General features: G+C 29.5%; 1 protein-coding gene across 1 annotated transcript in view; it reads left to right on the forward strand.

The window, feature by feature from the left end:
- Window positions 1-16744, forward strand: part of LOC145325062 (irregular chiasm C-roughest protein-like) — a 91059-nt gene that overhangs the window by 42909 nt on the left and 31406 nt on the right. The window contains exons 5-6 of the mRNA XM_080167928.1: window positions 3619-3933; window positions 15403-15666. Coding sequence (XP_080024054.1) covers window positions 3619-3933; window positions 15403-15666 — 579 coding nt within the window. The remainder of the gene's footprint in view (window positions 1-3618; window positions 3934-15402; window positions 15667-16744) is intronic.

Consider the following 16744-nt stretch of genomic DNA (forward strand, 5'->3'; position numbering starts at 1 on the left):
AATCAAAATTTGAATGTATAAACGATTTATACATTATACATTATAAATTTGAATTTTTTAAATTTTGATTTTTTTTTGAAGTTTGAAGCTTTTTTAGCTAGTAGTAAATATTGAGCTAGGATGAGGAAACACTCAGGAAACTGCGTACACATTCGGCAACTATTTTCAGTTCATCAATGTTTGGGTTACTAGTAGATTAAGTTGGTTGGCTGGTGGGTGTCACAGCAAAACTGTTAAACAATAGTAAAAAGCATAAGAATGCAAAAATTAATGGTCGATAAATTGATGTACATGCCCGATGATATTATACTAGATTAACTGATTATAATTAGTGGTTGAAACGTTTGGACACTCAAATAAATAAACCAACCAATCAAATTTTAATGAAAGTCTCCAAAAATGTTAAGCAAACGAATATGAAAGCGTTATTATTAAACTTTGGGGATTATTATAAACATCCTAATGTCCCCTACCTTCCTGAATCCAACGTTGTATTGGAGATTCTTTAAGTTCAATATCTTATTTTTGGCATTATCGTACGGACACTACTTTAGTTTATCTTAACCAGGGAAGTTAAGGGTTGAAAAGATTGGAGGGGGAAATAGGTCAATTTGTGGCCAGGATAATAGATAGATACACAGATATATCTATATAAGAAGGCTTAAGATTATTAAATCCCAGTATTACTGATTATTAAATGTGCAGTTTTTCTCACAATTATAACAAAACAAAAACAATACATCAAAAGATATTATTCTCTATTATTCAAAAACATCTTTAAAAATATTATGAAATGAAAAATCAAAAGTTGTAATGTTGTACTTAAAACCATTTGCTGACATATAATTTTAATCGACATTCTATTTTATAATCGTTTTGGCCTGATATTTGCCAAAAACATTATTTCATTAATACAATAACAGCATAAAGGTTTAACAGGTTTCAACAAATAATTATGAAAAGAACATTTCTACAAATTAAATTATAAGAGGAAGGTTACCTAGTCAAGTAGTGGGAAGGAAAGGAAATAAAAAGGGGAATTGGTTGGTTCATCTCAGGGATCTAAAGGGATAAGACTATTTATGATAATTTGATTTAATTACTCAATGATGATTATCAAAATTATCCTTTCTGTTGAATAAAAATAGTTGGACATTGCTAGTTTGAACCAACCAATCAAGTATTTAATGACAAAATTGTTTATAAAACTTTGGGTACCAGTATAATTTCCAGTTCAATGCACTCTCTCCCCCCTGACTGAAGGTTTGGTTAGCAAACACTAGAACCAATTTACTCTTCAAGAGTTTCAAATTACTCAACATGGCTCAAACAACACACTCACACACACATACACACATATTCACACACAGAAATACACAGACATTCAAACATTTACATTCAATGTTATGACAAGCCTATGATAATTCAAAACCGACAATATTGGACGAAGCTCATTTTAAATTGCATTTATCTATCCTCAAATTTTTTTATCATATTTACCGTATTGAAATAAACCCTCTAAAATAACAATATTCCATCAATTGTATTATATTTAGGTACATTCTAGTGTTTACTTAATTCTGACAATAAATATACTTAAATGAATATAACAATAGCATTCCATAATTTCATTTGGTACAATATTTATGTTAATTTATGCTTTACATAAAATAATTATAAGCCTAATTTTTAACTTATTGCCTTCTTAATACAAAAATTAGATCACCTTTGACATGAAAATCATGTACAGGGCGATAAAAAGTGTGTAAAATACTGGAATTATGTGCTACTTTAAACACTTATTCTCATGTGATTCCTGCAGTAAGAAATTACAGACAAACACAGCAGAAAACACAGTAATCCACCAAATATATTTTACTGTGAAACTTATAATCAAACATTTTAAGAAACCGCATCTCGTCTTTTTATGAAAATTATGATGATCCTTATTTTTTAGTTAGGTACTAGAACTAGATACTGTGTTTTGGTAGGGCCGATTTTATTTTATTGACCAGTCATTTTTATACTTTTTTGGAACTTAGAATTTTACAATATCATTGAACAAATCAAATATCTTAATTAAAATGGTTATTAAAAAGCATTGAATTTTTATGAAATGTAAAAATCTTGTTTACAAAACCATGGTATTATTAAAGTTTACAGTAAAATTGTCTTGCAAAAACACAGCAATCCATTGATGTATCTAACTGTATAGAGTATAGTTAGTTACCCAATAGTGTGGCCCAAATGAAGGTCTAAATCGCTTTTCAATGTGCGTTATGTAAAAATAGGTTATGTATTGTTTGTAGATTTTAGCCCTATAATTGATTTTAAGAAAAAATCTATCGCTATCTCGTCAAATGCATATTTATTTTCACCTTTAATTCCCCAAATTATGAAAGGCTTACACCAGATATAAAGCGAAACATCAAATTTTCTGTCTGTTTGTTTACAAACATTGAAATAAAATATTAAAATCACCAGGAATAAACATATGAAGAAAGAAAGTATAAAAATTTATTTATGTACAATACAAAAATTTGGGAAAGCTAATTCATACTGCAAAATTATTGAAGAAAAATAATTAAAGATAAGCCTTACTCTTTATTCCTGGTTTAATAAAAAACAATCAAATTATTTTTTGCAATATTATTTTTTTTATTAGTATGCTTTTCTTTAAAAAGTTGAATATGAGAATAAGTATATTACATATTTTTTTACCTTTATTTAATTTTTTCTTTAAGTAAATTGTCTCTTTATTGACGACAATGTCTGTTGAGCCATGAAATTTATTAAAAACACTTTTTCCTATTTTATGTCTTTAAAATGTATATTTTTTAGAGTTTTTCATCATTTCTCTTCTCATAAGACTAATAGCTACTGTTTTAGTTCAATTTCTTACACAAATTATCAATTTAAATAAAACAATGTTTTTAGACGTTTTTCGGCATTATTCGGCAGGAATGGCGGTTATGCCTACTTTTTATGATTGCTTTATATTTGAACTCTTGTTACATTATTTTAGGTTGGCAGTTCTTTAATTATTTCTTGTTAAAATCATGAAAATATGAAGTTTTTGATAAAAAGCTTAAGATTGAAATTTCGAGATCAATTTTCATTGTAGAGAGGTCTAGTTTTCACTAAAAGGTCTACATTTGAGCCGGTAACAACTTCAAGGTATCCGCAAATTGTTATGGTAAAGATTTAAAAATTCTTGTTTTTTTGGGCCAGTCTATTACCCAATTACCCAATATTTTCTAGTAAATTCCACATAATTAGGACCTATATGGGTGTGAGCCAAAGTTTATTCAGAAAAGTTGCTTTATCATTTGTTGGAAAATAGCATTATGTATTATACTTACAATTTCTCCACTAGTCAGATATGATGATGAAAATTGAGAACTGTTCTTATCCTATAGGATGTAAAAAAATATTTATATATGTTTCTTTAAATTAAAATATAACAACGTGTATTGATAAACTTTGCATGTCGTGTAGCATCTCTATGATATGTTAATTGTATATATTAGGGTCCTAATTGGCTACTATAACACAATATTTATGGATAAAAATCAATATTTATGTCTTCTAAAAATTAATAATTAAATATGTTTTTAGATCCCCCCAAGTCAGTCCAGCTCCGAAGTGGAACCTCCAAAGAGTCAATTCTGGGAGCCATCAGCGCCCCTGAGGGGGAGGAACAGCGTATCCAGTGCCTGGGGGTGGGCGGCAGTCCCCCGCCCCAGCTCAAATGGTACCTAGGCGACAGAGAGCTGTTGACTGCTCACAGAACTATCAACCCCGCCGGGAACGTTGTTTCGACCATTGCCCTACAAATGAGCAGAACCGACCATGGCAAGGCTTTGAGATGTTCGGCTGAGCATCCAGCTCTAACTACCATTGTTGATGTCAAATCTTTTCTTGATGTTCAATGTAAGTAGATTTATTTATATATTTTATTTCAAGTTACTTTGATAGACCTTACTTATAGAGTAGCTTCGCTACTAAACTGATCTTAAAAGTTTTCTATCGTACTGGAAAAATACTTCAAACTTTTCATTCAAAGAGTTGTGACGTTTTTATTTGGTAGATTTTTAAATTAATTTTGAAGATTTTTATTTAGAAAATTTAAAACTATTTTATTGTTTTTTAGATATAGCATGAGTTTCTTAAAAATTAAGTGATCTTGATCCGATTTTTCAGATAAACAATATTTTCTCCAAGTTTTCACTTCTTCTTGTGGCAAAAACTTTTTTCAATCCTTCCACCCATTTTCTCTTACTGTATATGGATATCTTAAAACTAAAAAGTATTGTTTGAGTATTCACTACTTTTGCCTTATCTAAAAAGACGATTTTTTCCTTACGTAGCGCAACAAAAAGAATATAAAAAGTATACATCTAATAAATTGTTTTTGTATGATGTTACATTAAAAGCAAAAATAAGTTATAAATAGAAAAGTTTGAGGTCGGTTTAGCTATCACAGCGAATGGAAGGTCACAAACAAATGTACAGACAGGCGTACGGAACACATCAATTATAGAGTATCTGCACTCTTAGAAAGGAGTTAAATAATATTGAATTTTAAACAAAACTGATAGATATTAGGCTCACTGAATAATGATAAACCCCTTAAAAGAAGAGAAACAAATAAAGATAAGATTTTTGTGGTTCAACTCACAGGGAGGGCGGGGACAACGGGCTGTTTATTACGCTAGTCCCCGAAGCTTTATAATTTTTTTCTTACTTGTTGGCTTAGCAACGTTGGGGATTTTTATTGAATTTTGATTATTTGGTTCATAAGGTTTAGTGTCTAAACTTTTCAACCACCAATTGTAATCTGGAGAATGGGAAATTTTGTGTATCATCATTGGCTATTTTCTTATCCCTTTACATTCCTGGGTTCAACTCACCTCAACTGACAGGCTGGGGTGTACTTTTGTATACCAAAAATATCTAAGATTATTCCTAAAATATTCTTTTTGGTTTAGATAATTTAAAGTTTTTACAATCATTCCTCAATTTATTGTGATTGTATTAAACCCCGAGAAATATTTCTTCGGTTTTATGGTGTTTTAAAATATGTTATTAAAGAATATTGGTATTTTCTTCTTTTGAATCAGAATAAATTAGCCTTAAAAACAGAATTTATGTGACGGAATTATTTCTTATTTTTCTTTTGTGTATTTTTAAAACACCTTTTTATCCTTATAATAAATTCAGCAAGGATCTTGTAGCAAAAATTGAATAGCATTAAGTTTCTAAGAGCGGAAATATTCAAGTGGGGGTTTCTATGATTCAAAAATGTATAACATAACAGTTCATATTTAAGGGTTTGTTAGCCTCAAACTGTTATGTTATAAAAGTATCGAAAAATGACGTCAAAACTCTAAAGATCTTATTACTATAAATTGTATTATTTGAATCCCCAGCTAAAGCTTTATATTTTCACATCCCTGTTATTTGTATGCTGTAATTATATCAACACAAAAATATAATTTGGGAATGGTTTCTAAATTTCCATTTATTTATCAAATTGGCTCTTATTAATACAGTTTATAAGTATAGCAGAAATATCCACTATTATTTAATGCCATATTTTTGTATGTCAACGCAATATTACCCAGGATAACAGAGATTTATATTTTCTAATATACATAAAGAGGATACACTTAACAATTTACATAAATCTCAAATGCATTAACAATTGAATTTAAAACAATGGATTCGGTGTTCTTAATTATGGATACATGAATAGATGGATAAATAGTCTTTCCCACAAATCTTATAAAAATTATGATATTAAAAAAACACACTTTAAAATCAGCTCTTTTTCAATATGTAGGAATATTTTTTCCATTTTCAAATGTGGCATCCATTTATATTAAATCTAATCTGCTTCTTCCTGAGATAAAATAAATTTTGGGATTAAATGCAGAAGGAGAATAATAGAATTTGAAACCGAGGAATAAATTATTGATTAGCCTGTTTACGAGTTCTTACCAAACTCCCCCCCCCCCCCCCCACACACACACACACACACATCATGGATTAGCCTGTTTACTGCATTTCTTCACCCCACATCCTTAATTAATATAGCCACGACCATTTAACACAAAAAAAATATTTTTTTTAATTGTATTTCCTACTAGGGTTTTTTAAACAAATATTTTTTTATCCAAAAATATTCACAAAAAAAGATCATGCATCTGACTTAAACAATTTTAACTCCAACCTTTCATACAATTCACCATTATAGAAATAAAACACCTTCTCAAACGTATTTTTGTAAATTAATGAAACCCTTATCAAATATATCACAGGAAAAAAATATTTTTTAAAAACTTGGCATTTAGGCCAAGTTAATTATTTCCTTATTTTGTTAATCAAAACAAATCAAAACATTGGCAAACCATTTTCTTTCCTGCTTCCTTATTATTAATTAGAATTATACATTTACCTTTGAAATTCCATATTCTTGTTCTATAAAATATACAGGATAAATGTTAGAAATATGAATTTATACATTTCTTATCGAATATTTATATATAGAACTTTGGCGTATACTTTACTTTTGGTGTAGACTTTATGCCTAGGGATGTAGGGATAAGAAAATGGAAGATAAATATACATACGTTTTCATAGTTGAAAACCCAGGTATCTAAAGGGATTAGATAATAACACACAAATTAATGTACATCCCCAATTATAATACACAAAATTACCCTCTCTCTGTTAAAAACCTTTACTTATCACAATTTTTGAAGCTACTCAAATAATTTTGGAGGGAAGGATGATTCCTCTTACCAAGGCCTTTCCCTGTATGCCTGAGACTTTATACTCTAGCCATCCTTTTATCTTAAATACCCTTACCATGATACGGTCTAAATTCTAAACTCTTTGATCTTTCTTATTATAATAGACCATGTAGCTTTTAAGTTTAATATTTCTTGATATTGATAATTGTTGATAATTCATAAGTGCTTATTGGCTCAATTGACTTGATTTTTTTAACTAAAACCGTCTTTAGGTTTATAAATATATTGAAATGATTCCTTGTTTTTTTAGTATGAATTGTGAAGTTTAAAGGGTATTGTTCTATGTGTACTCCATTATTTATTCCTTCCTTATTCACTAAGAAAATACAAGGAAGAAAGAAAGGGTTTTGATCGAGGGAGAGAACTTTGCTGTCTGATATCTTGCTTTAAATTCCCCCTCTCCATAACCATTTTCTTAAAATCTTTTGAATTTGTATATATGTATACAGTTAGGAAGTTGGATATGTTTTCTTCAATAGGCCAACATTACTTTTTTCTCCTTAACTGTCATTTAAGTATAATTTTACATACACTCTTTAAATAGACACCTTTTTTCATCATTTGTTTACTATTAGGATTTTAAACATCTTTAAGTGGTAATAATAAATTTATATCTTACCAGCTTTTAAGATTAATTCTGTGTAAGTTTCATAAAGGAAAAATATTGACTTTAGAAAATCTTATGAAGAAAGTAAAAATGTGTGCAACCGCCCTACTGATATTGTATACTGTATACCTAACCTTTCCTTTTCTATTCATAATTTCCTTTTATCTAAATGAAAATTGAAAATTTAAATTTGTTGTTGTTGTTGTTGTTTAGAGAAAACAAAGGGTTGTTTCATTGTTAAATAATTCCCCCCTCCCCCCAATTGTAATCAGCTCCCTAAACTATTTTAACAATTTTATATAAGTTTACTTGCTAATTAACATACCTACATACACCCAGAAAAGTGATGTTCTATCTGAAAAAAAAGATTTACTCAGATTTTCCTAAGTCAAAAATTACAGTTTCTCTATATCTTTTAAAATTATTAATATCACCTATATCATTGTTATGCCATGTCTGAGTATTTCATTTATGACAATATTTTGAGATATTATAACTTTCTTTAGAAGCTATATCACTGTCCAAATGAATTTTAAAACTTTATTCTCAACTAAACAAAAATCCGCATGATTTTCATAAAATTTTGCTAGAATTTTATTTGATAAAAAAATGACAAAATGTGTTTTTATCTATGTGAGAAGTGCTAAAGCCTCACTTTAAATTTTCTTATCTCATGGGGGAGAGACAGAGATTCTTTAAACCCAACCTAAACTTTTTAAAAAACTTAAGTATTTGCCCTTTTTCTTGCATTTAGATTAGACATATCAATAATGAATAATGAATAAAGAATATTAATTAACAAACAAACATTTAGTCAATATTTTTTCTTCAAAGAACATATCCCTAGCTGTATTTCGAACAGCCATAAAATAGATGTAAAATTAAAAGTTTTCCAATAAGATAAGATATAATAGTTTTTAGTAGGATCACTTATTTTACCAGAGGTCCACCACCTCCCCCCCTTCCACGTACTAACTTTCTAATTATTAATCTCTTTCAAAATTGTGAAATACTCTAACTTAACCTTAACGAAGCACCAAAAATATATCATTTATATTTTTAATGAACTAATTAGGTGTAAAGATATTAGTGATTCACTGGATAATTAAAAGGATTTTGCCGATAAAAGAGTTTTAACAGATAAGAAATTATGTGGGCTACAGACAAATAGTTTTATTCAAGTAAAATCAGGGCAAAGGATATAATTTTGTGTACAATAGAATGCTATGATTGAAAAAAATTAAATATAAAAAAAGGTTTTAAACAAACTTTTGTTTTTGGTTGGTCGAAAAGATAGTTTGACAATTATTCCAAAGATTATTATTCCCTTTTCCTTCAGTAAAAAACCTTTCAAGTAAAATGTTTTTATTCTATATTCATCCTTTTAGACAAATTCAAATGAAATATATTTAAAGTCTCTTTTCCTCCCCTAAGTTTGACATGGATGTTAGGACAGGTCAATTGAAGAAAAATTAATCTCATCCCAATATGAAGTATTAAAATCTAATATCAAAGCTCAAACTTAAACGAAAGGATGATTTGTGGGAAGATTTATTTATTTTTAATTGCTCTATCCTTACATCCGAGCAGTTTTGAGACTTTCAAGTAATATTTTTGGATTTACATGTTAGGAATAAATCTTGTTTTATTGAATAATCTTTAAATTGTCCACTTTACTCACAGACACACACAAATATACAGCAATTTAAATTGATTTCAATCATTTAAATTATGTGTTTTATCTTTTAAGGTGTAATAATTAAACCAGAGAGGGAGGGGACATTGGGCTGTTAATATCACTAGCTCCCAAAATCTTATAAAGTCGTTTTCTTATTCATTGGTTTCACAACCTTGAAGACTTTAATTAAGAGTTTGATTGGTTGGTTCATTTTGTTGAGTGTCCAAACATTCAACAACTAATTGTAATCATCATTGGGGATGTACATCAATTTATTTGTCTTTGTCTTTTCCCTTTAGATCCCTGGCAATAAATGGCGAAAATTTAGAGGCAAAATATGTTTTCTTGATAATGAATATCTTATCTATGCTTATTTACTTTAATGTTTCCCCCCTTACTTGATTTCTAGTAAATCTACTTGGGATTTCCCCCTCTCCGCCCCTGGACTGTAAATACTAAATTTTTGACCAGATAAATCTTAGTAGCCCCCCCCCCCCGGCCCCCCCTCTAATTCTTAATTCTTTATTCTCCCCACAAAATCTTTTGTCCATTACTTACACCTCCCCTTCCTTCCACTTTGGTATACTATACAAAACTGATAAAAGGGTTGTTTGGCTAAATTTTTAGAAGTAAAATACAGGGATCTAAAGGGATAAGACAATGGCCGATAAATTTATTTACATCCCCGATGATGATACAGAAAAATACCCCTTCTGTAGATTATTTAGCTGAAACGTTTGAACACCACACATACCAACCAATCAAAATTAAACAAAAGTCCCTAAAGTTAACACGCTAACGAATAAAAAAGCTTTGGGAAACAGTGTAATAAAAAAGTCTTTGAATAAGTCAAGTGTCTAATAGTGGAGCAGTAAAAATATTAAATTTGGTAGTACACTTTACCTAACCCAAATATGCTAGTTTATGGGAACTCCAACCTTTGGTCTTATACCTGTTTAAAATTCTTCGTGTATTCTCCTACACTATGACTTCCTTCTATTCAAAAATATAAGATGAAATATTTCCCCCCTCGATTTTACATGATTTTTTATGCAAATGTTGAGAATTAGAATTGAAATAACTTACGGTTTGTAAACAATTTTTATTTATAAACTTTTTTATTACACTTGTATAACCCCATCTGATTTTTTGGGGAGGGGTTTTGAGGACTTTTATATGCTAAACAATAACAATACCAAATTAAAATCAATACAAAATAAAACTATTTAAAAGAGAAGAAAATTTTTTAAAAATATACATATCTTTTTCAGATTTTATGTATATTTTCCTTGGAAGGGTTTGATTTAAGTATTTTTAGTTTTTGATGGATGAGCTTGTATTTTAGAGTGGTCCGCGCTTATTAGACATATTTAGAGTGATCCGCGCATATAAGACATTTTTATAGCCTGTCGAAAAATAGTCAGCAATGATCTCTCTAATTTAATGTTAAATAGTCGACTTTGTCTATTAAATTGTTCAATGCTTACAAATTTAATAGTATTAAAAGACACCTTTGATGATTGGTCTAACAGTTATTTGTGTAACTCTAATGGCCATTTTGACCTTTATGCGTGGTCGCTTAGCACTAATACTTGTCATTTAAACAATATATATGATTGATTTTATAAGTTTTATAGAAATCCACCAAATTATAGGATGATATAAAATTTGTTTAAAATGGATTTTAGAATTTTTACTGCAAATTAGATTATTTTTATGTGGTATTTAGAATTTACATTATTAGTAGCGATGCTACTCTAATATTATTACATGTCAATACGTCCTTGCTTTGGAGTGTCATTTAACTACTGTTTTTTTGTGGTTTAACGAGTTTCTCCCAAATATTTATAGCTTTTGTGTGTTGCTTCTTATAGATAAAATTTTCCTTGTTATCATTGTGAGTAAGTAATAATTAAAATACTGCTGACATAGAAAACCTAAAAATCAGCAGAAATTAAATACATAAAACAATATAAGAATCTTATGTAAAGATCTACTTCAGTTGGGACCCCGAAACTACATCTTGATAATCAGAAAGTGTTGGCATTTTTAAAAGCTAATTTTAGTTTTTGAAGTAAACTTACATAAGAAGTTTCAAAAAGTCTCAAAAAACACATATTATGTTTCTATATATTAATTTTTGGTTTAGCGTGCCCGACTTTTCTTGGTGTATATACACTTATGTTAATATTTTCAATACTTTTGCTTACACAGATAATATAGTAAATACTCTGTAGGGTTGGGGCAGTTATTCAACTTATTTTCTTGTGTTTTAAAATTAAAATAAAATTGGGGAGGGATTGTGCTAAACTGTAAGAAGCTTTCACGCCGTATTTATCTTGCAGTTAATACATACAGACTGATAATATACCTTTTATGCATGGATCTAAAGGGATAAGACAATGGCCGATGAATTGATGTACATCCAATTATGATTTACAAATTACACCTTATTTAGATTTCTTTTAGTTTTTGAAACTTTTATACACTCAACTTAATAAAACAACCAATCAAAATTAATAAAAGTCCCCAAGGCTTGATATTATAAAGCTTAGAGGACTAGTGTAGTAAGCAGGCAAATGTCCCCTCCCTTCCTGCCTTTAAGTAGGAATTAACTTTTTATTTAAAAACCAGGACAACCCTACTAAAACGACATACTCAAAATACGGTAGTTGCTTAGCAAGCTTACAACCAACAATAGAAATATGTTTACCATTGTTAACAATATAATACATGATTCAAATAATACTATGTTAACAAAAATATCAAAACAAGTATGACAACAACCATAGTAGTAGTAGTAGATGTAGTATATTCTTATGGGTCAAAGGAAACTTCTCAAACAATTTATAAATATATCTTTAATAGCACCAAATAAAAAATATAATTCCACTTTAAGAAAATCTCCTTTATAGATATGTGGACGAACGGAAGGACATGATAACGTTATAGTATAGATCTATCCATACTTTCTTTACAGTCGTACGGACAAAATAAGTTGGGTAGAAGCTTTCTTCTGAAAATATGAGATTCTATTATATGAAAAAAATGAATTATCAGCATATGTTTGGATTTTTGGGGGTATTTTAGGTTGGCTTTTATTGTTCTCTAACAATAGTAAAAAAGTAATCATATTTTTAGATGAATAATTTAGGGTAGCATATGAATAAATATGTATAGTATGAAAGTATGAACTCCTTATATTTGAAGATTAATTTAAATCTAAATCAAAGAAAAAATTTTCAAACATATGAAAAGTTATTTTTCTAAATTTTGCAAAAAAAGGAACTGATTTGAAAATGAAATAAGATAAGAAATAGAAAGATAAAAGATATAAAAGTTGCAAGAATGTAGAATTATCCTTTAGTCGTTGGACCACCCCATCCCCCACCCCCCACCATTTTTTCTTTTTTTTAAATTAAAGATATAGATGGTCTGAACCTTGATTTTATTTAATCTTTGATCCTATACCAGATTATCATGTACTCTAATAAAGTTTAACTTGTAGCTGGCTTAAATAACCCTTTACTCCATCTCCTCCGCTCCTATTGAATGAACGAACTGACCAATAAGTGATGTTTATGTTAGCAATCTAAATAGATGACAATTTTCCCCTGTCATGATATCCACGTATATTCTGTATACTATTAACCTTATCTAGTTATAATCCTGCCTTTGCAAAAATATTTTAAAAGGGTGGGATAAAAACAACTCTATTGACTTTAAATGGGACGTTGCCATAAAAAATGCACTTTTCATTATAGAAATTAGATTAAGAAGAATCATTTGAGAAAATCAAATCCATTTTCTCATTTTTTGGGCTTTGCCAGTATTTACAATTTTTCTTTCTGGTTAATAGGTAGCTTTTGTTTTGAAAATTATCCCTTACTAATTGTAAATAAAACAAGAACAATATTGTTCTTAGATAGCACAGCAATATCAAGCTACCACAGTCAAGTTTTATGGGGATATAAGGAATAGAGAATAGCTCAAAACATTTAAAGTATATGTAATGTTGAAACTGTTAAAATTGATTATTAGATATTATTACAAAATAGAATGCACAGACCGACAATGAAATATTTAAAACAGCTCCACTTCTAAAAAGTAATTTTAGAGCTTTTTTAATGCAAACAAAAGAAGAATAAAAAATGTGCCAAGCCTAATTTTAAATTTAATTCTTTTTTTTCTTTTATCTCACTTTACAATTTTTCTCTTAATTCTAAAAAACTTGGATGTGCAGAAATTTAAAGTATGGCTTATTGAGGTAAAAACAAAATCTTCCAATTTCATTGCTAGATTTAGAAAGTACCTTGTTTTTTTATTTTTTACTAGCTACATCTCCCCTAGACTCTAGAGATCGAAAGGGGAGAAAGAATAATAGCCTTAAACCACCTCAAGGCATTTATAAAGGTTACTAGAAAAACCCTTACTAATAATCATACCTGCCATTTCCAAGATCTTTAGCTTCATACAGAAAAACCTTTCTACTTTATATTATAGGATTCCTTAAAAATTGGTGGGAATATTTACAAAGTTGAGATTGTGTGAATGGGATACGACATTTTATTTTATTTATTTACAGGAAATTATCTGCCAAATTATCAAATTTTTAGGCAAGCCATTTTTTTTCATGCCAAAGAACAACTTTTTTACCCCTTTTCCTTTCCTAGCCTAATCAAATCTTGCATTTTTAAATGTTTGTATGTTTTTCAGAGATAGGAGGGGGGGAAGGCGGGGTTAGTCAGGAAACAGAAGATTTTAAACTGTTCTTCATTGATAGGGGGGAAATAAAGATAGAGAATTATGGCGGGGGGATATTGAGCTTCATTTCATGACTTCTGTATTCCATGCTATCAACCTTTTATTCCATATCATAGTCTTAATAAACATACAAAATAACATCACACTTTAAAGGAACATAAAGCTCTAATGCTGCTGAAATTTTATAAAAACTAACAGCACTAGAAACTGCCATTTATTTGCATAAATATGAAGAAGCTTTATTCAAATCTACACACAGGAACAAAGTTTGATTAAATTCAAGCAAATATCAAAACTCATTCATTAATCAAATCAACAGTTATACCAAAAGGGAAGTCTTATAAAATATCAATATAACTGATTTTATAGGGAATATTTTATTGAAAAAATTGTGAAAAATGACTGGCTATTGAGCCACTGTGGATAAACCCAGGGAAAGAGGGGACATTGGGCTGTTTATTATGCTAGTCCCCAAAGTTTTATAATAACGTTTTTTTATTCATTGTCTCAACAAATTTGGGGACTTTTACTTAATTTTGATTGATTGGTTCATTAAGTTAAGTGTCAAAACGTTTCAACAATTAATTGTAATCTTTAGAAGGGGTAGTTTTGTGCATTTTCATTGGGGTATACATCAATTTATCGGCCATTGTCTCATCCCTTTAGATCCCTGTGGATAAACCCAATAATTTTGATCATGACATTCTTTTGATTTGACTTTTGACAACTACTAGCATCCGCTGGTATACATAATCCTGTTGAACCTAGAAGTATTTTGTTGACATTTAATCGTAATGGTTGATGTTGACAATATGGTATTGACAATAGGGATCTAAAAAGATAACTAAAGGCCGAGAAATTGATGTACATCATCAATGCAATGTAATACACAAAATTACCCATTCTGTAGATTACAATACGTGGTACACACGTTTGAACACTCAACTTAATGACCCAGCCAATCAAAATTTACTAAAGTCCCGACGAATAATAAATCGTTATTATAAGACTTGGGGGACTAATGTAAAGAACGGCCCATTTTCCGATCTCTCTCTTCCTATTATGATTATATAATAACAGCACTAAGGCTTAACAGGGAAATGCTATGTAAAACTAGGGTCTTTCATTAACTAGACAAGAAAGAAAAATTTTAAGCACAGACAACGTAACTTGCGATTTTACAGTAGATATCCGTGAAAATAATAAACAAAAAAATTCTAGATATAGACGATAAATAAACATTATTTTGATGATTTGAAATTATATATCAGACTAACTTACTTGCACAACTTTCAGAGTAGCTGTGCAACCTAATTTAGAAGTGTTATGATGACTTTGTGCAAAATTGGTGATGAAAAAATGTGTAAAACTTTCCAAAATTGCAAAGTAATTGTGTGCTAAAATTCTAATTAGCTCTTTATGAGTCAACACAAATGGATGTTGCAATTTTTAAGATTGATTTATTAGTTTTTTTATTGCCAATAAAATCTGTAATAAATTCAAAATACAAATTTTTTATATTCTTGTTTTTTTAGATGCTCCAATCGTTGACATTACCTCTGGTGAGAGCCTTACCGACCTAACCGAGGGCAGTTCCGTCCGTCTGCACTGTACAGCCGATGCCAACCCGGCTGCCAGCATCCAGTGGTTCAAGGAATCCGCCAGCGGCGAGGTTCTATCCCACTCCGGCGACCTGACGCTGTCACATTTGACGGTTGAAACAGCTGGGAAGTATTACTGCCAGGCGAATAACAGTCTAGGTGCCAGCCAGCCTAAATATGTGGATGTTAAAGTTAAATGTAAGTAATATTTTTATTTGATTAAGGTTTAAAATTTCTATAATGATTTTGCAGTAAATCATAAAAAAGACATTTACAGATTTTAGTTGATTTTCTTAATTTGTAAACATAAAACCCAAACCCTTTTATCATAGGTTTACCTAACTTTAAAAGTAAGTAAATATTATACTGTTTGTCTATAGTGTGTGTTTGTGTGTATAGGTCTATATATGTGTGTGTGTTTGTCTATAGTATTATTATTTTGTTTAACCTAATTTGTTCTTATACTTACTTATTATTTTACCTAATATTTTGGTCGACTACAAGTAATTTTAACATTTATATAGCATTTTATATGTACTGTATCTGTCTATCAAGAATAAAAAATCCGCAAAGCTAAACAGGCACCACTATATGAATCATCATTTGACATTATAATAATATTTGCATAAGATCTTAATTATCTAAGAAAAATCTTCTTTATCAGCCAAAAATTAGTTCTAGGTTTTATAGATAGGTTTAGGTTTAAAAACATAATATGTAAAATAAAAAGGTAAAATATACATTTTGCAATGGCTAACCTTTACAGAAAGTAATTATTTGTGTACAAAAACTAAAAGCTAAACCCTTTTTTGAAACCTTGCAAAGCATAAATGGGCAAAATCAGCCAAAATAATATGGGACACTTATGTTCCCTTTTTTGGCGGATTCCTTGATAGCCTAATAAATGTTTAATTACAGTATAATTGGAATCCTTGTATAAAAGAATATGATAGTGTGATTCCGATATTATATTTGGCTTAAAAACCGTTCGTTTTCTCATCTTTGTGGACGACGTAGGACAATTAGTAAGGACACAAAAACGACAAACAAAATTATTAGATAGAGCAAACTAAGATAGGGAAATTGTCGTCATTTTAGGTTGCTATTTCTCCTGACATCTATTGGATAGGTTGTTGTATATCCAGTAGGTGGGGAGGGGATGGTGGAGATCGTTATTTAAGCCCGCTATAAGTTTCACTTTATTAGAGAACATTAAAATTTGGATCCAAGTAATGATATATCATTTAATTGAATGATTAACCTATGGAAAATTTCA

Source organism: Acartia tonsa, chromosome 1 (assembly GCF_053477335.1).
Source record: "Acartia tonsa isolate MP-2025a chromosome 1, ASM5347733v1, whole genome shotgun sequence".
In the NCBI taxonomy this organism is placed as follows: Eukaryota; Metazoa; Arthropoda; class Copepoda; order Calanoida; family Acartiidae; genus Acartia; species Acartia tonsa.